General features: G+C 45.5%; 1 protein-coding gene and 1 long non-coding RNA gene across 4 annotated transcripts in view; one reads left to right on the forward strand and one right to left on the reverse strand.

The window, feature by feature from the left end:
• LOC307220053 overlaps positions 1-22351 on the reverse strand; it is a 260005-nt gene that overhangs the window by 153325 nt on the left and 84329 nt on the right. The gene's annotated exons all lie outside the window — the stretch shown is intronic.
• NBEAL1 (neurobeachin like 1) overlaps positions 1-22351 on the forward strand; it is a 155519-nt gene that overhangs the window by 67721 nt on the left and 65447 nt on the right. For all 3 annotated transcript variants that reach the window (XR_013838602.1, XM_079975047.1, XM_079975048.1), the window contains 10 exons: positions 137-220; positions 2354-2452; positions 3744-4324; positions 9422-9554; positions 11568-11687; positions 13891-14194; positions 17389-17474; positions 18155-18244; positions 20554-20722; positions 20888-21021. Coding sequence is in view for 2 of the 3 variants with exons in the window: in XM_079975047.1 (XP_079831173.1) it covers positions 137-220; positions 2354-2452; positions 3744-4324; positions 9422-9554; positions 11568-11687; positions 13891-14194; positions 17389-17474; positions 18155-18244; positions 20554-20722; positions 20888-21021 (1800 nt within the window). In the remaining variant the exon portion in view is untranslated. The remainder of the gene's footprint in view (positions 1-136; positions 221-2353; positions 2453-3743; positions 4325-9421; positions 9555-11567; positions 11688-13890; positions 14195-17388; positions 17475-18154; positions 18245-20553; positions 20723-20887; positions 21022-22351) is intronic.

The raw sequence follows: 22351 nt of genomic DNA on the forward strand, positions 1-22351 counted from the left end.
GGAGATGATTGGGAAGCATGCGAATGAAATTGTTTGTTCACGCTAACACGAAAGAACGGGGTGGGCTGTTGGCCTCCAAGGTGCCAGTGACTGACTCGACTGTCCGTAACGCCTTCTGTCTTTTTGTGGCTTGTAGGTATTTCAGGGACAGCTAGACTGCTTGGCGGTATCAGCCATCCGAGCCCTTACTGCAGTGATGCACAAATCTCCCGCTGCTAAGGTAAGCAAAACTTCCTCGGAGCAGTTGCCGCCCCAATGATGATGATGATGATGATGATGATAATAATAATAATAATAATTTATTTGTACCCCGCCCATTCAGGGCGGCTTCCACAAAGACCAAAAATAAACTAAGATGTCACACATTAAAAACTTCACTGAGCAGGGCTGCCTTAAGATGTCTTCTAAATGTCAGGAAGTTGTTTATCTCTTTGACAGCTGATGGGAGGGTGTTCCACAGGGAGGGCGCCACTACCGAGAAGGCCCTCTGCCTGGTTCTCTGTAGCTTTGCTTCTTGCAATGAGGGAACCGCCAGAAGGCCCTCAGCGTCCAGGCAGAACGATGGGGGAAGAGACGCTCCTTCAGGTATACTGGGCTGAGGCTGTTTAGGGCTTTAAAGGTCAACACCAACACTTTGAATTGTGCTTGGAAACATACTGGGAGCCAGTGTAGGTCTTTGAAGACTGGTGTTATGTGGTCCCGGCAGCCGCCCCCAGTCTCCAGTCTGGCTGCTGCATTCTGGATTAGTTGTAGTTTCCAGGTCACCTTCAAAGGTAACCCCACGTAGAGCGCATTGCAGTAGTCCAAGCGGGAGATAACTAGAGGATGCACCACTCTGGCGAGACAGTGTGCGGGCAGGTAGGGTCTCAGCTCCTGCAGCCAATCGGAAGTCGCGGAAGCCCTGTCGGACGTTCGGGTTCCAAAGAACGTTTGCAAACCAGAACACTCATTTCCAGGTTTGTGGTGTTCGGGAGCCAAAATGTTTGACTTGCAAGGCTTTTGGGATCCAAGGTACGACTGTATAACAATAACAACAAATCAACAACATAATGTGTTGTATGCCACAGAGGCTGTCCCGCTCAGGCCTGATCCTGCACCATTAGCAGAATGTGTTGGTAGCGTGCTAAGAGGACTAGAATTGGCTGCATCCCTTCAGGTGGTGGGCCAGCGGGTGGTGGAGAAGAGAAATCACATTTTTTAAATGCCCCCCACCTTAAAAACTCTGTACAATTGAAACACCATCGCAGAGGCAAAAGGGGGCATGGTTAGAATATTTCTCCCCAGTATTGGAGTGTTGTCTTTGCAGGGATTTCTGTTGTTTTCACATGCTTTTCAAAGTACAGTGGTACCTCGGGTTAAGTACTTAATTCGTTCCGGAGGTCTGTACTTAACCTGAAACTGTTCTTAACCTGAAGCACCACTTTAGCTAATGGGGCCTCCTGCTGCTGCCGTGCCACTGGAGCCCGATTTCTGTTCTTATCCTGAAGCACTATTTCTGGGTTATCATAGAATCATAGAATCATAGAGTTGGAAGAGACCCCAAGGGCCATCGAGTCCAACCCCCTGCCAAGCAGGAAACACCATCAGAGCACTCCTGACATATGGTTGTCAAGCCTTTGCTTAAAGACCTCCAAAGAAGGAGACTCCACCACACTCCTTGGCAGCAAATTCCACTGTCGAACAGCTCTTACTGTCAGGAAGTTCTTCCTAATGTTTAGGTGGAATCTTGTTTCTTGTAGTTTGGAACCATTGCTCCGTGTCCGCTTCTCTGGAGCAGCAGAAAACAACCTTTCTCCCTCCTCTATGTGACATCCTTTTATATATTTGAACATGGCTATCATATCACCCCTTAACCTCCTCTTCTCCAGGCTAAACATGCCCAGCTCCCTTAGCCGTTCCTCATAAGGGTTAGCAGAGTCTGTAACCTGAAGCGTATGTAACCTGAAGCGTATGTAACCAGAGGTACCACTGTAGCATTGCTCACTTGTAGTCACAAGGGATTCAGTTCAAATTCCTGCCTTTTTCTGGTGCACCTATAGGCCCAGCCTCAGCCAGCATTTAGCGGTGGATAGAACCACTTGCACAACTTTGCATTTCATGGAGGAAAAGGCTGTTGGTTCACTATGTGGGCTGAATTTTGTTTGAGGATTGTGGAACATCAAATCATTGCTCTTGGTTTTCATACTGGGGGTTGCTACCTAGATATTGTGGCCTGTTTTGCTGCAGAATATTTTTTTTTTATGGTTACCTTGTAATTTGTATTGTTTGGTAGGATGATCTTCAGCTTAAAGAAATGTCCATATCTTTGCGAACAGTATTCTGCTTATGTGCAATGTTAATTTTACCCCCTCAGGAGGTGTTTAAGGAGCGGATCGGTTATGCCCATATATTTGAGGTCCTAAAATCTATGGGTCAGCCATCACGGGAACTGCTTGAAGAACTTTTGAATATGGTGAGACATCTGCTTGTTATGGAAATTTCTAAAATAGGGTCAGGCTGTAAAGTCGGTTGCAGCCAAAACAACAGAAGATTCTTGGTGGCAGAGCCTAACAGATTTACTGTACCATAAGCTTTTTATGACCTAAAGTCCATTTTTGTCCTATGCTTGAAACCATTTGCCACACACTTGCTACACACATGCATATACAGTGGTACCTCGGGTTAAGTACTTAATTCGTTCCGGAGGTCCGTACTTAACCTGAAACTGTTCTTAACCTGAAGCACCACTTTAGCTAATGGGGCCTCCTGCTGCTGCCGCGCCGCCAGAGCACAATTTCTGTTCTCATCCTGAAGCAAAGTTCTTAACCTGAAGCACTATTTCTGGCTTAGCGGAGTCTGTAACCTGAAACACGTATGTAACCTGAAGCGTATGTAACCTGAGGTACCACTGTACACATGTGAGTGTAGAGAAAACAAGGCAGTGTTAGGTTCATGGTGTTTCTTTGCAAAGTCAGAATGCACACAAAAGGTGACCAATTCTTGTTTCTTATCGTATATACATACGGCTGTAGATAGAAATGCCCCAGAGCCTTTTGATTTCATTTATACTTAATATTCTCTCTCTCTCTCTTTCTGTCTCTCTGTAATACCCGCTCACATATACCGTATTTTTTGCTCTATAAGACTCACTTTTTCCCTCCTAAAAAGTAAGGGGAAATGTGTGTGCGTCTTATGGAGTGAATGCAGGCTGCGCACCTATCCCAGAAGCCAGATCAGCAAGAGGGATCAGTGTTTTTGCTGCGCAGCGATCCCTCTTGCTGTTCTGGCTTCTGAGATTCAGAATATTTTTTTTCTTGTTTTCCTCCTCCAAAAACTAGGTGCGTCTTGTGGTCTGCTGCGTCGTATAGAGCGAAAAATACGGTATATTGTGGAAATGAGCTTTAATTTGCAAATAAATTACTATCCAATAAGTTCTAGAGCCCAAGTTACTCTGTTTCAGCAGAAACAGAGGTATATTGTGGAAATGAGCTTTAATTTGCAAATAAATTACTATCCAATAAGTTCTAGAGCCCAAGTTACTCTGTTTCAGCAGAAATCTTTGTGGCACTTGAAAGAGACGCCGGCTTTATGTTAGCATAAGCTCTTGTCTAGTGCCATCCGCTCGTGGCCTCCATGAAAGTCAGTGGCAGCCTTAAGCCACGCAAAAATCTGCTGGTCTTTCAGTTGCCACAAACTCTCCCGTTGCTGCTGCCGCCGCTGTTCCCATTAGCTTCTGGTAACCATTCCGTTTCCTTTCCACAAAGGCCGTTGAAGGTGATCACGCGTCTGTTGGGATGCTGGGAATAAGCAACGTCCAGCCCTTATTGTTGTTGATTCAGTGGCTCCCAGATCTCGAGTTGCACGATCTCCAGGTCTTCATCTCAAGCTTGCTGAAGCGAATTTGCTGCATCAACCGGCAGAGCCGGGCCGTCTGTGTCAATACAAACATGGTCATTCGGATCGTGGAGACCCTGGGCCAACACACCCGGCTTCACGGAGCCTGCGCCGAGAACCTGATAGTCCTCTTGGGCTCTCTGGGGAGCCAGTCGATGAGCTCCGAAGAACTCCACCAGCTCATTCGGCTGCTGAGGACTAAGGACCCCAAACAGACGCACCCTTACGTTGTCCCGGTGATGCGCGCAATTCTGACGATGGCTCGGAAGCAGGGCCTGGATAGCGCCTTGCAATATTTTGACCTTTCCCACAGCATGGCGGGCATTGCCGTCCCACCTATTCACAAGTGGCCGGGTTCTGCGTTTGCTTTCAGTGCTTGGCTGTGCCTGGACCAAGAACAAACGACTCCTGGTGCCAGTGGCAAGGGGCCCAAGAGGAAACAGCTCTACAGGTATGGCGACTGCCGTGGCAGGAAAGAGGGGGGATCTTGGCAATGGGCAAGCAAGCTGAGGTTCATGTGCTTTTTTGACGCCCTTTTGCACAGCCGATCCTAGTTTCAAGCAGCCCCTTTGCACAGCCGATTAACGTTAAGGAGGAAGCCTGTTGTGGGTTTTGGAAGGCGGGGGAGAGTGGGAAAGCTTTGTAAGTAATAATAATAATAATAATAATAATAATAATAATAATAATTGTACCCCGCCCATCTGGCTGGGTTTCCCCAGCCACTCTGGGCAGCTTCCACAGAGATCAAAAATACACTAAAATGTCACACATTAAAAACTTCCCTGAACAGGGCTGCCTTAAGATGTCTTCTGAATGTCAGGTAGCTGTTTATCGCTTTGACATCTGATGGGAGGGCGTTCCACAGGGCGGGCGCCACTACCGAGAAGGCCCTCTGTCTGGTTCCCTGTAGCTTCACTTCTCGCAGGGAGGGAACCACCAGAAGGCCCTCGGAGCTGGACCTCAGCGTCCGGGCAGAACGATGGGGGTGGAGACGCTCCTTCAGGTATACTGGGCCGAGGCCAGCTGTGTACAGCTGTATACTGGACACAGGCCAGTGGTACCTTGGGTTAAGAACTTAATTCGTTCTGGAGGTCTGTTCTTAACCTGAAACTGTTTTTAACCTGAAGCACCACTTTAGCTAATGGGGCCTCCCGCTGCTGCCGCCACACGATTTCTGTTCTCATCATGAAGCAAAGTTCTTAACCCGAGGTACTATTTCTGGGTTAATCTGAAGCATCTGTAACCTGAAGCATATGTAACCCGAGGTACCACTGTACCCAGGGCATCATCATCATCATCATTTTATTATTTATACCCTGCCCATTTGTCTGGGTTTCCCCAGCCACTCTGGGCAGAGCAGTAAAAGCAGAATAAAACATCAAACATTAAAAACTTCCCTAAATAGGGCTGCCTTCAGATGTCTTGTAAAAGTCAGATAATTGTTTATTTCCTTGACATCTAATGGGAGGGTGTTCACAAGGCGGGCACCACTACCAAGAAGGCCCTCTGCCTGGTTCCCTGTAGCTTTGCTTCTCGCAGTGAGGGAACCGTCAGAAGGCCCTCAGCGCTGGACCTCAGTGTCTGGGCTGAACGATGGGGGTGGAGACGCTCCTTCAGGGATACTGGGCTGAGGTGGGTACTAAGAGGAAGAATGCTTAGGAAAGAGTGTATGCTTGGGTGAGATGGAGAAAAAGGAGGACATGACTGGCGTACATGTGCACATTTGCACGATTTGAAACTGTTGTTTCGGAAAGGAGTTAGGGCCAGATTTAATTTTTTTAAAGGTCCTTTAGGGGAGGTCGATAGGAGCACAGTGTGTCAGTCTATTTTTTTTAGGTGGCACCACTGTGGCTTCCCCTGCAGAAAAATACTTCCTTTCCAAGCAATTCCAGTGGTCAGTAACATACTGGAAGGGTGAGGGCATCCATCAGCCTTCGACAGAGCCTTCGTTTCTTCTGTCTGGCAATGGCCAGCCAGCCAGTCAAGATGCTGTCTGCATAAAGAAGGGGGTTATGATCCGCGCTTGGAATTCATCTATGCAGGACGTAGTTTTTGCTGGCTCCCATGCGTCGTTTTTATAGGGCAGGCCGTGGAGAGTGACAGTGACTTGGTCTCTCTGTGGAGATCTCTTAGGTAAAAGAAAAGGTAAAGGACCCCTGTATGGTTAAGTCCAGTCAAAGGCGACTATGGGGTTGCGGCACCCATCTCGCTTTCAGGCCAAGGGAGCCAGAGTTTGTCCACAGGCAGCTTTTCCAGGGCATGGGGCCAGCATGACTAAGCCACTTCTGGTGCAACGGAAGCCAGAGCGCATGGAAATGCCGTTTTCCTTCCCGCCGTAGTGGTATTTATCTATTTATCTACTAGCACTGGCGTGCTTCCGAACTGCTAGGTGGGCAGGAGTGGGACAGAGCAACAGGAGCTCAACCCGTTGTAGAGATTCGAACCACCAACCTTCTGATTGGCAAGCCCAAGAGGCTCAGTGGTTTAGACCACAGCACCATCTCTTAGATTGCGGGGCCAATAGGAGCAAGGTCATTTGAACTTCCTTCCCTGCCACTGTGCTCCTAATGCAGCCAAAATCCCTTCTTTTGGAAGGAAGGTGAGCTGGGAGGTCTTCTATATTGCTGGTCTTGGGGTCTGGCCAGTTTGCATGGGGGTCGTGCAAGGTCCGATAACGACATACCTGAGTCCTAAAAAGTCACCGAAACTGGTATATAATATAATAACTTCTAAAAAACATATAATTCAAGCTTGAAATGTAAAGGGAACTTCCTTTTTGATTACACTGAAATGAAATAGCCAGTGATTGTGTTAAGTACTACTGTAGATAGTAATATTTTTAAAAAAACAACAACAAAACTTCACTGGCTATTTCATTTCAGTGTAAAGTACTACTGTAGATAGTAATCTTTTTTAAAAAAAAAACACAACAAAAAAAACCTGACTGTGACCCATTTTCATGTTTTCTCTAACAACACTACAGTGGTACCTCGGGTTAAGTACTTAATTTGTTCTGGAGGTCCGTTCTTAACCTAAAACTGTTCTTAACCTGAAGCACCACTTTAGCTAATGGGGCTTCCTGCTGCCGCCGCACCGCCGGAGCACAATTTCTGTTCTTATCCTGAAGCAAAGTTCTTAACCTGAAGCACTGTTTCTGGGTTAGCGGAGTCTGGAACCTGAAGCGTTTGTAACCTGAAGCGTATGTAACCTGAGGTACCACTGTACTGTTGTCTGTGCCTGGGATTTAACATAGTGTTGGTGAGGTTTGCCACCTATTGAAATACATATTGTATACTCAGTTCACTGTGTATTTAAAAGAACAATTTCCCAAATAATCCTGGCTTAAGTCTGCTTAATTTCCGAGGTTGTCTAATGGAAGTTCAGCACAAAGTGAAATGACCTTTGATGACCGCTAGTGTTTAGAAAGGAAACCCGCATTCTTCCCACAGTGAAATTATAGACAAGCGGCCAGAGCTCAGTAGTAGAGTCATCCGGTACCTTGTATGTAGAAGGACACTGCCAGGTACAGTGGTGCCCCGCAAGACGAATGCCTCGCGAGACGGAAAACCCGCTAGACGAAAGGGTTTTCCGTTTTGGAGGTGCTTCGCAAAACGAATTTCCTATGGGCTTGCTTCGCAAGACGAGAATGTCTTGCGAGTTCCTGCGGTTTTTTTCTCCCCCCCCCCTTTTTCTAAGCCGATAAGCTGCTTATCAGCTGATCCGCTAAGCCGCTAAACAGCTGATCCGCTAAGCCGCTTATCAGCTGATCCGCTAAGCCGCTTATCACCTGATCCGCTAAGCCCCTAAGCCGCTAATAGCGCTAATCCGCTAAGCCGCTAATGGGCTTGCTTCGCAAGACGAAAAAACCGCAAGACGAAGAGACTCGCGGAACGGATTCTTTTCGTCTTGCGAGGCACCACTGTATCTAGAAGCATTAAACATTGCTAGATAACAGGAAGGATTTAAGTGGCTAGGTAGTTCAGTGCTTTGCAATCGGCAGGCATGGAAGGCTGATTTGTGATTTGAGGACCCGATCCCCGCTTGGGGGAATAAAGACACGTGGACACAGTGTATAAGGTTAATGGGCAAGAAAAGGCCACAACTTTATTGATTACAGCATGTGAGAAGGTTTTGGCTTAGGCATTGGACCACGGAAGATTTGACTCCACCAACTCGGAGTGGGGTGAGTCTGAAGAGGGGTTAACCACCAGACGGGGGAGCCTGTTGATGCTAATACAACTATAAGCTCTCCCCCGATGTCACCGAGGGTCGTGCCATGGCCCCCTGCCACACAGGGCATCGAACAGGATCCACGAGCACCGGATTCCTTTAACGGAATACCCATAAGTGATGGGGTAGGCGATGGCCACACCTAGCCCTTCCACACACCAACAACACATTCCAATGCCTAACCGCCAAATACCAAGAAAGTTGTGACGATTGCTACGAGGTAGGCGGAAAAAACCAAAAGGCCGGTGCCAATTTGCCAATTGGAAAAAATTCCTACCAGGTCCCCTGGGCAACCTGGGCGACCAACCATATGTCCATAGCAAGGTCATGAGAAGAGCTAAGCCTTAAAGGGAGTGGTGGGTGGGTGACTCAAGGCGAAAGGTGGCAGGATGGTTGGCGCGGCTGCATTTGAGCAACAAACCATGCCCCCACCAAGGCCCCCGGTTGGGTGCTCAACCGGGGGCATGGCACTCCAGCCATGTGAGTGGAGCAGGGGGCAGAACGCCCCCTGTGTGATGCGGGAATCGTCTCCCGCTCACAACAACTCCCCTCCGGAAGGAGGAGATGCCTTAGCAGACTGCCTCGGCCTTTGAGAGTTTCTTCTCATTAGAAACAGTAGCCTATGTTCTACTATGGTGCAAATTTTTAAATATGTATAAGGTCCTAATTTATCTCCTCGCTACTTTCTCTACACTTGGGGAACTCAGTTGAATTTTCTGTTTCACTTTTGATGGCGGAGGGCAGACTTAAGATTACAGAAACTGTAGCTAAGTTTCTCACTGTAGTCATCAAAACAAGACAATGGCCGATAAAGGGAAGATAAGCTCTGAGTCAAGACTATCTGTATTCTCAAATGATTTTTGATCCTAGATTTTCTTATCCTTTTATTTAAAAGGCGCAATTTTGGGGGATGTATATTGTATTTCCCCCCCTCTTCTGTGGCTGTCTTGATAACCTTTATATGATGTTTATGGTCCATAGAACACGTAAACAAAGCTACCTATAGAATTTCAGACAGCCTCAGTTAAACAGCATTTTGCATAGCTCTGCTACGAGAGAGCTCCTCTCAGAAGTGGTTCCATGCTGAAATTGGTAGAATCTGAGAGATATCAAAATGACATGGTCTGCCACGCCCAGGTCTAAGATTGCCCTTCCATCTGAAATAATCAGCCTAGCTTCAAATGAGCCTGGGGGGCCACAGCCCTTGTGGAGACAATTCTAACTCATTGCAAAAGAAATGTTTATTATTATCTGCCAATGTGTGCCTCCGAAGAGCTGACCATATTCATTAAATATATATATGTATATCTATCTGTAGCTTTTTTACAGGCAACGGAACAGGGTTTGAGGCATTTATTACGTGTTCAGGAATGCTAGTGGTTGCCGTGTGTACGAAGAAGGAATATGCGACCGTGATGCTGTCGGATCATTGCTTCTGCGATTCTCTGTGGGTAAGAGAGACTGTTTCAGCTGACCTTGTTGTAATGCAATAGGTAAAGGTAAAGGGACCCCTGACCATTAGGTCCAGTCGTGGCCGACTCTGGGGTTGCGGCGCTCATCTCGCTTTATTGGTCAAGGGAGCCGGCGTACAGCTTCCGGGTCATGTGGCCAGCATGACTAAGCCGCTTCTGGCGAACCAGAGCAGCGCACGGAAACACAGTTTACCTTCCCGCCGGAGCGGTACCTATTTATCTACTTGCACTTTGACGTGCTTTTGAACTGCTAGGTTGGCAGGAGCTGGGACCGAGCAACGGGAGCTCACCCTGTCACGGGGATTCGAACCGCCGACCTTCTGATCGGCAAGTCCTAGGCTCTGTGGTTTAACCCACAGCGCCACCCGCTTCCCTGTAATGCAATAGGACCCTTTTAAAAAGTGGACTTGGCTCTCTGTTGGTAGGCACTAGGAAATCCCTGTCAGGATAAGATAATTGACCAAGTTCAAATGACCGGTTTTCGGGTTAATGCACAAAACCTTTCCCTGGATTCTCCATTCTCATGTCATCCCTTCCTTCCTATGTTTTTGGCATAGTGCAATTAAACCCGTAAGTCTTCAATTAACCATAGTTCCCAACGATGTCCAACTTGAAAACTATGATCATTAGGTTTGGAGCGACATAAACCGGCTTCAGACCATGTTTTGAGATGCTGACTTGGTCCAGACTTCTCTTGGCTCAGATGTAAGAGGAAACCATGGTTTATTACAGCTTGCCATTTTTTTGTTTATTCCGTTGTAGTTGAAGACTGCATGTACGGACACAAAACTCATTCATATCTTGCCTTCTTAAGCAAATATATTATTATCTGAAGGCAGTCATGATGTAAAGATGTAACCACGTCCTTGCCATCCCCAAGTCTCACTAATCTAGTCTGTGTAGGTCGCAATTTGGGGTGCCTGACTGTTGTTAAATCTGATTAAGATGAACCCATGGAGGCTCCTAAACTTTATTGCATTTCTTAGGTTTAATCAGTTCTCTAAAGGGTGCTTAGGAGTGTCTCTGCATGCGTTGTACCAATGATTTACAATGCTTGGATGGCGCAACATTCCTGGGTATAGGAAAGGTGAGAGGAATTTGAGCATGATAGGATAGAGATGCAAGACTTGCTCCTCAGCGAGCATTACCGTATTTTTTGCTCTATAGGACGCACCAGAGAATAAGACGCACCTAGTTTTGGGGGGAGGAAAACAAGGGGAAAAAATTTTTGAAAGCCAGAACAGCAAGAGGGATCTGGCTTCTGGGATACTGTGTGGCTGTTCTGGCTTCTGGGATAACAGCGCCAAGTATCTTCAGGGCAGCGGGATGAAGGCTACCCCTGCCCGGAAGAGGCTAAGGCAGAAGACAGGGCAGGCGCCTCGCTGAAGGGGTGCTGTGCGGTTCTCCCTCTTTGCGCAGCGCCACTCCTTCGCAGGAGAGGTGCTGCACAGAGAGGGAGAACTGCGCAGCGCCCCTTCAAGCGAAGCTGGAGAAGGAACAGAAGGAGACCCTTCTTTTCCTCCTCTGGCTTCCAGGACAGGCGCCTCGCTAAAGCTTTCTGCTGCTCCCCGCAGCTTGTGGGATTGGCGGTGGGGAAAGCTGAGCTTTCCTCCCCGTGCTTGTTGGGCTGGCGAGGGGTGGGAAGCCCGTGTCCCCCCCCCCCAGCCCCAGGGACCACACATTCGCCCCACAAGAAGCACAGACATTTCCCCTTAGATTTTAAGAGGGGAGTGCGTCTTATGGAGCGAAAAATACGGTACGTCTCTCTAAGACCAATGAGAAAATCTAGGTCTGTTCCTAGTGATCTGATAAGTAATCTACTGCAATTGTTTATTTTATTTCTTTCATATAGATAGATAATATAGATAGATAGATGCATATAGATAGATAATGTTCCTGGGTGCAAAATCTAGCAACAATTAGCCACTTGTAACTCCTCCATAGAATTAATAATGATGATGACTAAACAATATTATCATTTTTTTTCAACAGCACAACATAAGCATTGTTCATATGCCTGGGAAGAGGCCCTTCGGTCAAAGCCTTGTATATATTTATGTGAATGGACAGCAGAAGATCTCGGCGCCCCTCAGATTTCCTGCCATGAATGAAGTAAGTCTGTGCTTTTGTCACACCTCACTTTCCCCCTGCATAGAATATGGACCTTTAGCTTTAATTGTGATGCATAAAGAAAAGAGCTATGCAACAAGTGAGTTTGTCACATCAGCTTTTGCTTATGGTCGCCTCTAAATGGATAGTTAAGGAAGATTCTCCAAAATGAACAGCATGTTCTGAAAGTGGTAGTAAGATTATTAACCGAGACCTGTAAAGAGTAATACCTTTTATTACACCTGTAATATTATACTGGCTTCCAATAGGTTGTCAGGCTCAATGACCAGGGGTCATTTACCTTTACCTTTTACCTGTCAGGCTCAACTCAAATCTTGTGGTATTCTGCTCACGGAAGACTGTTTCTTTTTCTTTTCTCCGCCCCCCCTTTTTCAAATGCTTTATTAGATCCAAAACACTATAACAAAAACCATCAGTGGATATTGAAGACAAAATAAAAAATAAACAGCCTTTCATTCCTTGATTGATACTTATTTTTTACATCATTTTGAAATAACGTGACCTCCGTTCTTCCCACTATGTTCCTGAATTCGATTCCTTAAATACGCACATGACTATATTTTCTCCATATTGTTTAGCTTACTTAAAATGATATAAAGTTGTCCTATTTACACACAGAAACGCAATCAAAGCCTGCCAGCAGATTGATATTTTAACAGTGTTCTTTTACATAGGTAAAGGCAAAGGTACCCCTGACCATTAGGTCCAGTCGTAGACGACTCTAGGGTTGCGGCACTCATCTCGCTCTATAGGCCAAGGGAGCTGGTGTTTGTCCGCAGACAGTTTTTCCGGGTCATGTGGCTAGCATGACTAAGCCGCTTCTGGTGAACCAGAGCAGCGCACGGAAACACCGTTTACCTTCCCGCAGGAGCAGTACCTATTTATCTACTTGCACTTTGATGTGCTTTTGAACTGCTGGGTTGGCAGGAGCTGGGACCGAGCAACAGGAACTCACCCCATCACAGGATTCGAGCCGCCGACCTTTTGATCAGCAAGCCCTAGGCTCTGTGGTTTAGACCACAGCGCCACCCGCATCCCATTTTTTACATAGCCTGTGTATATATCCCACTGTTTCAGCAAGTGGAATCTTCTTTGAATGGAAGGGGAAGGAAGTGTTTTTTCCACTTATTTCCCCTTCACCAGCTCTAGAATGGTTGAGGGATGTCTCTGAGAAGCTGGGGCGATTGTGTGAGCCATGGGGACCTGCAGGAGAAACGTGAGCATTTGTGAAAATTGCCTCCTACCTCCTTCTGTTGACAGACAGAAGTCTCTGCTGCCTTTGAGGGATGGGGACAGCAATGGATACAACCTTTTAAACTTTGCAGCAAAATAACCTGACATAGTGGTGTGTGCGCACGAGTTTTAAAGGCTGGTAAAGTTTTGTTTATCAATTCAAAGTTTCACTTAGGCTTTCAAATTCCATAGTGGAAGACACAAGGAAAAAATAATAACCACCTGTAAAATAAACCAAAACACAAGAGCATAAGAGTGTATATACATATGTATCACAAAAGACAACAATCTCTGTTATTCAGCAAACCTCAAGTTAAAACAGCTGATGTCTCAGTAAAAAGTCGATCCAAATTTATTTATTTTTTGTGAGTTTGGTCACACTAAAGACCAGCGTAAAGTTTTTTATGGCCTTTGACATAAAATTCACACATAATCAGTCCTTTTTTTCCTGGGGGTGCGCATTTTGTGAATCTTACGTTTGGCCTCGTTGAGGGGCAGTATTTTAGTAGGAGTAGGAAAATGAGAGTACCCCTAAACATTTTTTTAGAAAAAAAAGCACCGCACATAATAGATACGTGTTTGTATGTGTACATATACCCATATGAAATTTTATTAAATATATTTTACCCTGCCTTTGCATTAAAATGCTTAAGGTAGCTTACAATCATTTAAAAGACAACTTTAAAAAGCAAGAAACAAAAGCCGTAGCTGATAACCAGTGGCAAGAGACAGGAGATAAAACTATTTGAAATTAGCATTCTAAGGAGATTAAAGGTAACACTTGAGAGGCCAAATGTTTGTCAAAAGACTGAGATCTTCACACAGTGATAATTTTGGCCCTTTATGGCTATCTGTTTGTATGTGCCAAACTGCATTTAATTTACTAATTTGTGATGTGTTTTTTTTTTTTTTTTTTTTTTTTTTTTTTTGCCACATGGGGGAAATTCTCCAGTCTTTCACTTCTTGCTGCATTGGTTCTGCTGGCCAAAGGACAACTACTCCACCGCCATCCCAGATCCCAGATCCGCCTTTTTCATCCCCTGCTCTGCCCCATCGGACGTCGCTCGGTGGTATTCTTAGCCCAGGCAGCGTGAGTGGGCTGCTGGGCAAGCCGGAACACATCACTAAGCTGATCTCAGCAGGAACGCAGGACAGCGAGTGGGGATGCCCCACCTCTCTCGAAGGCCAGCTTGGGTCAGTTCTCATATTTCATGAAGCCTTGCAGCCTACTCAGGTGAAAGCGTTGTATTTGGCAGGTGAGCATTCCGAAGTGCAGTTTGGTTTTTCAAATTAAAATTTTACAGAGATATATCAAACATAAATAATCAAAAACAAGGTTCCAAGGATTCTCCTGGACTTCCTCCCCTTTGTGGGTCCTGTTATTAATCATTTCCTTCTGCATCTTTTACGAGAGTCCAAATCTTTTACATCTCCATTGTATCCTTAATTCACCCTTAAACTACAAGTGATATTCCAATCCTACTAACGATTTTAACTGTTCGCAATGGTCTTTAAGATAAGTTATAAATTTCCCCCATTCCTTATTAACATTTTGGTCTTCCTGATTTTTGATTCTTCTGGTATTTTAGCAATTTCAGCATAGTCCATCAACTTCATCCGCCATTCTTCTCTGGTAGGGACTTTGTTTTATTTCCATCTATGGAAAGTGCAGTTTACTTTGGGTATTTCAACCCCTCTTCTGTTGCTCTTAAGTTGTGGTCTGCCTAGGAATCTCTTTTGTTTCCAGTTGCTATGGCCTATTATTATTAATAATAAATAATTAAATTTCTATACTGCCCTTCATCTGAGAATCACAGGGCGGTTTGCAAGTCTCTGAATTGACATAGTTGCTTCCCCTGTCTAGTCCCTGCTTTTATAAAGGTAAAGCTAAAGGGACCCCTGACTATTAGGTCCAGTCGTGGCCGACTCTGGGGTTGCGGCGCTCATCTCACTTTATTGGCCGAGGGAGCCAGCGTACAGTTTCCGGGTCATGTGGCCAGCATGACTAAGCCGCTTCTGGCGAACCAGAGCAGCGCACGGAAACGCCGTTTACCTTCCCGCTGGTAAAAGGTAAAGGTAAAGGTACCCCTGCCCGTACGGGCCAGTCTTGACAGACTCTGGGGTTGTGCGCCCATCTCACTTAAGAGGCCAGGGGCCAGCGCTGTCCGGAGACACTTCCGGGTCACGTGGCCAGCGTGACGAAGCTGCTCTGGCGAGCCAGAGCCGCACACGGAAACGCCGTTTACCTTCCCGCTGGTAAGCGGTCCCTATTTATCTACTTGCACCCGGAGGTGCTTTCGAACTGCTAGGTTGGCAGGCGCTGGGACCGAGCAGCGGGAGCGCACCCCGCCGCAGGGATTCGAACCGCCGACCTTTCGATCGGCAAGCCCAAGGCGCTGAGGCTTTTACCCACAGCGCCACCTGCGTCCCTACCTTCCCGCTGGAGCAGTACCTATTTATCTACTTGCACTTTGACGAGCTTTTGAACTGCTAGGTTGGCAGGATTTATAAAGGTTAATTTGCCCCAGTTTAGTCTCATTTGTTTTCTCTACCTTCTTCTTTTTTTGCTAACTTTATCTCTCCCAGAAATGTGTATTCATAAACACATGCACACAGTTCTGCGATTTGCCCTTGATTTTCTCCCATGCTTCATAACTAGCTTCACACTCATATTACAAATGGAACTCTGGTTACGCTTTAGCCGTGTGTGTCATCTGTGCCAATAAAAGACTGAGTACAGTAAAATTGGCCAATAGAATGGGCATCTGTATTACTATCCCATTGAACCACTGAGCCTCTTGGGCTTGCCGATCAGAAGTTCGGCAATTCGAATCCCTGCGATGGGGTGAGCTCCCGTTCCTCTTTCCCACCTCCTGCCAACCTAGCAGTTTGAAAGCACGCCAGTGCAAGTAGATAAATAGGTACCACTGCGGCGGGAAGGTAAACAGCATTTCTGTGCACTTTTGTTTCCGTCACGGTGTTCTGTTGTGCCAGAAGTTTAGTCCTGCTGGCCACATGACCTGGAAAGCTGTCTGCAGACAAATGCCGGCTCCCTTGGCCTGAAAGCGAGATGTGCGCTGCAACCCCATAGTCGCCTTTGACTGGACTTAACCGTCCAGGGGTCCTTTCCCTTTCCCTTTTTACTTAGGTGTGAACCACATTGGGGACAAATATCATGAATGAAATAGTTGCTTCCATTTAGAGAACTCGTAAAACCTTTTATTGGCATCACATACACATCCGAAACAAAACAAATCAATACAGAATTACCACTTCCCCAGTGACACGAAACATTTGCTGAAAGAAAGGAGGCAGAGCAGTCTATCGTTACATCTCATGGTCTTCAGGGAGATCATACATCTGCAGTGTATTTCGATGACAAAAAACCAAATAGAGCCACTAACTTGGTGAGCTCCTGATCATTCCCCAGTAATAGAAAATGTATGACCTTTGACTCTGGTTTCCATTTGGGGATACAGAGTTGATTTAGAAATTGCTGGCGGAGACCAGCATATAGTTTACAATTGAGAACCATATGTGTAAGGGTTTCCACCAGGTGGTCTTCACATGGGCAAGTTCTTTCTTCTTCCACCCTGCCCGAGAACCTTCCCCAAAGGAGGAAGGATGGATTTGAATTAAACCTGGCCAGCGAAAATGCCCTTCTTTCTTGAGGGTTAAGCAGAAATTCAAGGTAATTATGGTTAGTTTCATGTGCCCAAGAAAGTTGAAAATAAAGAGGGGAATGGTGATTTATTTATTTCAAAACCACATGTGTCATTCCCCCCCCCCTTTTCTTCTGTTTTCATCTGCATCTGGGCTGTTATATACTGTATTTTTTGCTCTATAAGACTCACTTTTTCCTTCCTAAAAAGTAAGGGGAAATGTGTGTGCGTCTTATGGAGCGAATGAAGGCTGCGCAGCTATCCCAGAAGCCAGAACAGCAAGAGGGATTACTGCTTTCGCTGCGCAGCAATCCCTCTTGCTGTTCTGGCTTCTGGGATTCAGAATATTTTTGTTCTTGTTTTCCTCCTCCGAAAACTAGGTGCATCTTGTGGTCTGGTGCATCTTATAGAGTGAAAAAATACGGTATTTTGTCTGTCTAGCTTCATACTACTTGTTACATACATACTATGGGGCCAGTGGCCCCAGAGAGAGAGATGAACTTCCACATTTGCTTCAAAAGAAACATCCAGCCAGGCCGGAGGAACAGGGAGGGTGTGTGTGTGTGTGTGTGTGTGTGTGTGTGTGTAGAAATGGTCATGAGATGTGAGATACATTGAGATGCGCCTTCAGCTCTCTCAATAGGCAGTCTGCATGGCAGCTTTGCTTCTTCACACGGATTTCTCTTGCTAGATTGGGGAGTAGGTGTTAAGTCAGGCTGTCAGCACCAATGTTAAACCTATTGTGGCTTTTTGTGTCTCTCTCTCCCCGCCCCCCCAATATTTTGAAGGTCCGAACTGCTTAACTCCATGGAAATCTCAAGACTCCGAAACAACCGATTTGCCCACTAAAATGCTTCTACATTATACTCCCAAGGTAGGAACTCCATTTTCCTGTAGTTTTGCTTTGATGGCTTTAGAAGAGGATTATACAAATATGGTGAGGATACCGCCAGCTTTAGCCATGATAGCTAAGCAGAATTTCTGTACAGTGGTACCTTGGTTCTCAAACGCCTTGGTACTTAAACGACTTGGAACCCAAACACTGCAAACCCTGGAAGTAAGTGTTCTGGTTTGCAAACTTTTTTTCAGAAGCCGAACGTGCTCCCTTTTGAGTGTTACACTTCCGTTTTGAGAGTTACGCTTCTGATTTGAGTGCCACACTTTTTGAGTGTTACGCTGAGGTCTGTTTGGTTTTGCTATTTATTTTGCATTTTTGTGGCTCTTTTTTGTGTTTGTTTTTGTGACTGTGTGGAGCCCAGGTCAGCTACTGATTGATTGATTGTGTAACTGCAGTACATTGTTTGTTGCTTTCATTTTATGGATCAATGGTCTCGCTAGATAGTAAAATTCATGTTAAATTGCTGTTTTAGGGGTTGCTTTTAAAAGTCTGGAACGTATTAATTCATTTTGCATTACTTTCTCTGGCAAAGCGCGCCTTGCTTTTGGAATGGACTTCCGGAACGGATTAAGTTTGAGAACCAAGGTACCACTGTACAGTGCCTGAGCTTATTTGTTAAAGAGTGCTTAGCTCATTTTTTCCTATTTTTTGGACAGGCTTGCAGAAGCCCAATATGTCTTGACCTTTCCCCCAATCTTCTACATGGAAGGCTCACAGGGAACAAAGTGGTGAACTGGGACATCAAGGTAAACATCTCCAATGGCTTGTAACGACTGTGGGATTCCATAAGGGTTTGGATTATATTATGTGTATGAGAAATGACCACCCAACTTAACAGCGTTTTGGGGGAGCTAATGGTCTCAATCCCCTCCCCCCCCCTCTCTCTGTTTCCAAGACCAAAGCAGGGATGGGGAGAGTAGATAGAAAGCAAAAAACCTGGCAGGGGAGATCAATAGAGATACCTTGGAGGTGCTTTACAAAAGGGTACATAAAATCTTGACACTTTCATAGCAATGCAATCCTATGCAGGTCCATTTAGAAATAAGTCTTACTGTACGTGTAAAGAATTGTGAGTTTCTAAAGGCAAGTCTGCAGTGCAACTTTCTGCAGTCACAGTGAGCAGGAAGAGCCTGCGTTGACTCTTGACATCTAGGTTGTGTAGTTGTTTAGTCGTGTCCGACTCTTCGTGACCCCCTGGACCAGAGCACGCCAGGCACTCCTGTCTTCCACTGCCTCCTGCAGTTTAGTCAAACTCATGCTGGTAGCTTCGAGAACACTATCCAACCATCTCGTCCTCTGTCGTCCCCTTCTCCTTGTGCCCTCAGTCTTTCCCAACATCAGGATCTTTTCCAGTGAGTCTTCTCTTCTCATGAGGTGGCCAAAGTATTGGAGTCTCAGCTTCAGGATCTGTCCTTCCAGTGAGCACTCAGGGCTGATTTCCTTAAGAATGGATCTGGGTTGTAGATTCTCCCAATTGGGGCGCTGGTGGTGCTGTGGTCTAAACCACAGTCTTTTGGGCATGTCAATCAGAAGGTTGGCGGTTCATATCCCCATGGCGGGGTGAGCTCCCATTGCTTTATCCCAGCTTTCTGTCAGCCTAGCAGTTCGAAAGCACACCATTGCGAGTTGATAAATAGGTGCCGCTGCGGTGGGAAGGTAAACAGTGTTTCCGCGCACTCTGGTTTCCATCATGGTGTCCCGTCGTGCCAGAAGTGGTTTAGTAATGCTGGCCACATGACCCGGAAAACTGTCTGTGGACAAATGGTGACTCCCTTGGCCTGAAAGCGAGATGAGCGTCTTTGACTGGACTTAACTGTCCCGGGGTCCTTTACCTTTTTACCTTTACCTGTTGTTGTTGTTGTTGTTTAGTCGTTTAGTCGTGTCCGACTCTTCGTGACCCCATGGACCAGAGAACGCCAGGCACTCCTGTCCTCCACTGCCCCCCGCAGCTTGGTCAGACTCATGCTGGTAACCTCGAAAACACTATCCAACCATCTCGTCCTCTGTCGCCCCCTTCTCCTTGTGCCCTCCATCTTTCCCAACATCAGGGTCTTCTCCAGGGAGTCTTCTCTTCTCATGAGGTGGCCAAAGCACTGGAGCCTCAGCTTCACAATCTGTCCTTCCAGTGAGCACTCAGGGCTGATTTCCTTCAGAATGGAGAGGTTTGAATGTTCAGAGGATTGGTGTAGCATAAGACCTGCCATATAGCCCAACGGAGGGTTAAGAAGTTAATTCATTAACCTGTAAAGTACGTGGTAGTTTCAGCATTTCTGCTTACTTTCTCTTCTGGAAGTAGGTTATTATATGAGAGAAACTGAAAGGGACACAGTTGAGGTGGAGACAAAACCTGTCTCTCACTCTAGATTATGGGGACCAAAGTGGCACGAGAAGGGGGAAAGTTTTGCCTCTGCTTCCATGGCACCCCCACTTGCAGCCCCATACATTTCCCACAAATAAATCTAATGTTTTTAGGAATAATAATAATAATAATAATAATAATAATAATAATTTATTATTTATACCCTGCCCATCTGGCTGAGTTTCCCCAGCCACTCTGGGCGGCTCCCAATCGAGTGTTAAAAACAATACAGTATTAAATATTAAAAACTTCCCTAAACAGGGCTGCCTTCAGATGTCTTTTAAAAGTAAGATAGCTGCTTATTTCCTTGACATCTGATGGGGGGGGGCATTCCACAGGGAGGGTGCCACTACCGAGAAGGCCCTCTGTCTGGTTCCCTGTAACCTCACTTCTCGCAATGAGGGAACTGCCAGAAGGCCCTCGGCGCTGGATCTTAGTGTCTGGGCTGAACAATGGGGGTAGAGACGCTCCTTCGGGTATAGAGGACTGAGGCCGTTTAGGGTGCAGACAGAAAGCAGGGTGCAGTGTGATTTGCTATTAACCTCCGCATCTATATAGTATTTGCAGCTTGTTTCAGAAGCTCACAAGAATCCCAATTCACTTACAGTCGCAGATCTTTACCAAAGCTCTTTGGTTGTTGATTTCCAAACACTGACTACACATTCCTCTTCCCATCCCTTCTCTCTCTTCCTTAAGGATATGATCAACTGCGTTGGTGGACTGAATGTGCTGTTTCCGCTTCTGGAGCAGATCAGCTACCTTGATGGACAGCTACCTGAGAGGCTTGATGTGGAATTGGTTGCTCCTGAATTACAGACACCTGTAGAAGGAGATTGGGTGGTGTTAACCTCCACCAAGGCTTCGGGTAGGCGAGAACTGTGTGCATTGAGGCTTTTAAATAGCCTTCTTTATGGAAAAGCAATGCACCCAAACAACAACAAAACCTCTCTTGATCATTTTCTTCTTCTACTTCCACAATTGCTTAGCAGATCTAACTTTTTTAGCTAAAGGCCTATATTCTTTCTTCCAGAGGCTCGTTTAGAGAAGAACATTGTTGCAACTTTCATCCTGATGATAAAGCACTTTATTCAAAGGCACCCAATCAACCAGGATAATCTTGTTCACTCGCATGGAGTCGCAACCTTAGGAGCCCTCTTGCAGAAGGTATGCAGCAACTACCAACATTTAATACTAGCAATTGTACTGAGTAGGATAGTTAAACCATAGTTTGTATATGTTTTCATTTTTGGTAGACAAGTGTTGCCTTGTCAGATTCTCTGTTCACAAATATGTGCATTGTGAACTACAGTGAATCTATTGTTGTATAGGGTGAGTCTTTTAAAAGAAGCCCCGTGGAACATGTGTATTCTGTATCCGTGGGGCCATTTTAAAGGACTCACCCTGTATATCCAAACCAGATATATTTTTCCATTGATCCATACCAAAGAACTCCAGCGTAGATCAGTGAAGTGCAATGAAAATGCTACATAATTCTATATATTTTTTTAATCAAATTTTCTGTTTTACAATTTCACGTTCTCATTTTTACATCCTTAAGATATCAGTGACTTCCCTTCTCCTCTTTCCATGGTTCATTTTACATATCATAAATCCCTGCATATTTTACAGAAACTATACCATTCAGTAATTCATTATTACATCTATCAGAGCTTATTTACACTGCTGAATCTATCTTAATGCTGCCAGCATTTTTAGCTGTACACAGTTATTTCCCATATATTCAATAAACGTTTTCCAATCATCTTTAAACGTATGTTCTTCTTGTTCTCTTATTCTATATGTTAAGTCTGCAAGCTGCGCATATTCTATCAACTTAAGTTGCCAATCTTCTTTGGTTGGGACTTTGTTCGTTTTCCATTTTTGGGCTAACAAAACACAGGCCGCAGTAGTGGCATACATAAATAACCTTTTTTGACATCTGGGAATTTCATTCTAAATTATCCCCTGAAATGCTACAGGATTGTAGCTCCCTGTCATTCATTAACATTAAGGGTGCATATATTAGCATTAGAGACTTGAATTTGATTTATTAAACTAAAGCTGCTACAGTCTATTGTAATAAAATTGCAAACCTTTGGGAAAAAATGCAAATTCAGCTTGTGCACACTACTTCTCTCAAGTCTCAAGTTGACTTCTTCCATGCAAACAAAACTGGTTGGTTTTTCTTACTAAGAACATATTTGTCATGAAGCCACTTGCTTAATATACTTTGGCCACCTCATGAGAAGAGAAGACTCCCTGGAAAAGACCCTGATGTTGGGAAAGATGGAGGGCACAAGGAGAAGGGGACGACAGAGGACGAGATGGTTGGATAGTGCTCTCGAAGCTACCAGCATGAGTCTGACCAAACTGCGGGAGGCAGTGGAAGACAGGAGTGCCTGGCGTGCTCTGGTCCAGGGGGTCACGAAGAGTCGGACACAACTAAATGACTCAACAACAACAATTGTTTAAATATGCAGTCGCAATATTTGTT

Source organism: Podarcis cretensis (assembly GCF_951804945.1).
Source record: "Podarcis cretensis genome assembly, chromosome: 1".
Classification (NCBI taxonomy): domain Eukaryota; kingdom Metazoa; phylum Chordata; class Lepidosauria; order Squamata; family Lacertidae; genus Podarcis; species Podarcis cretensis.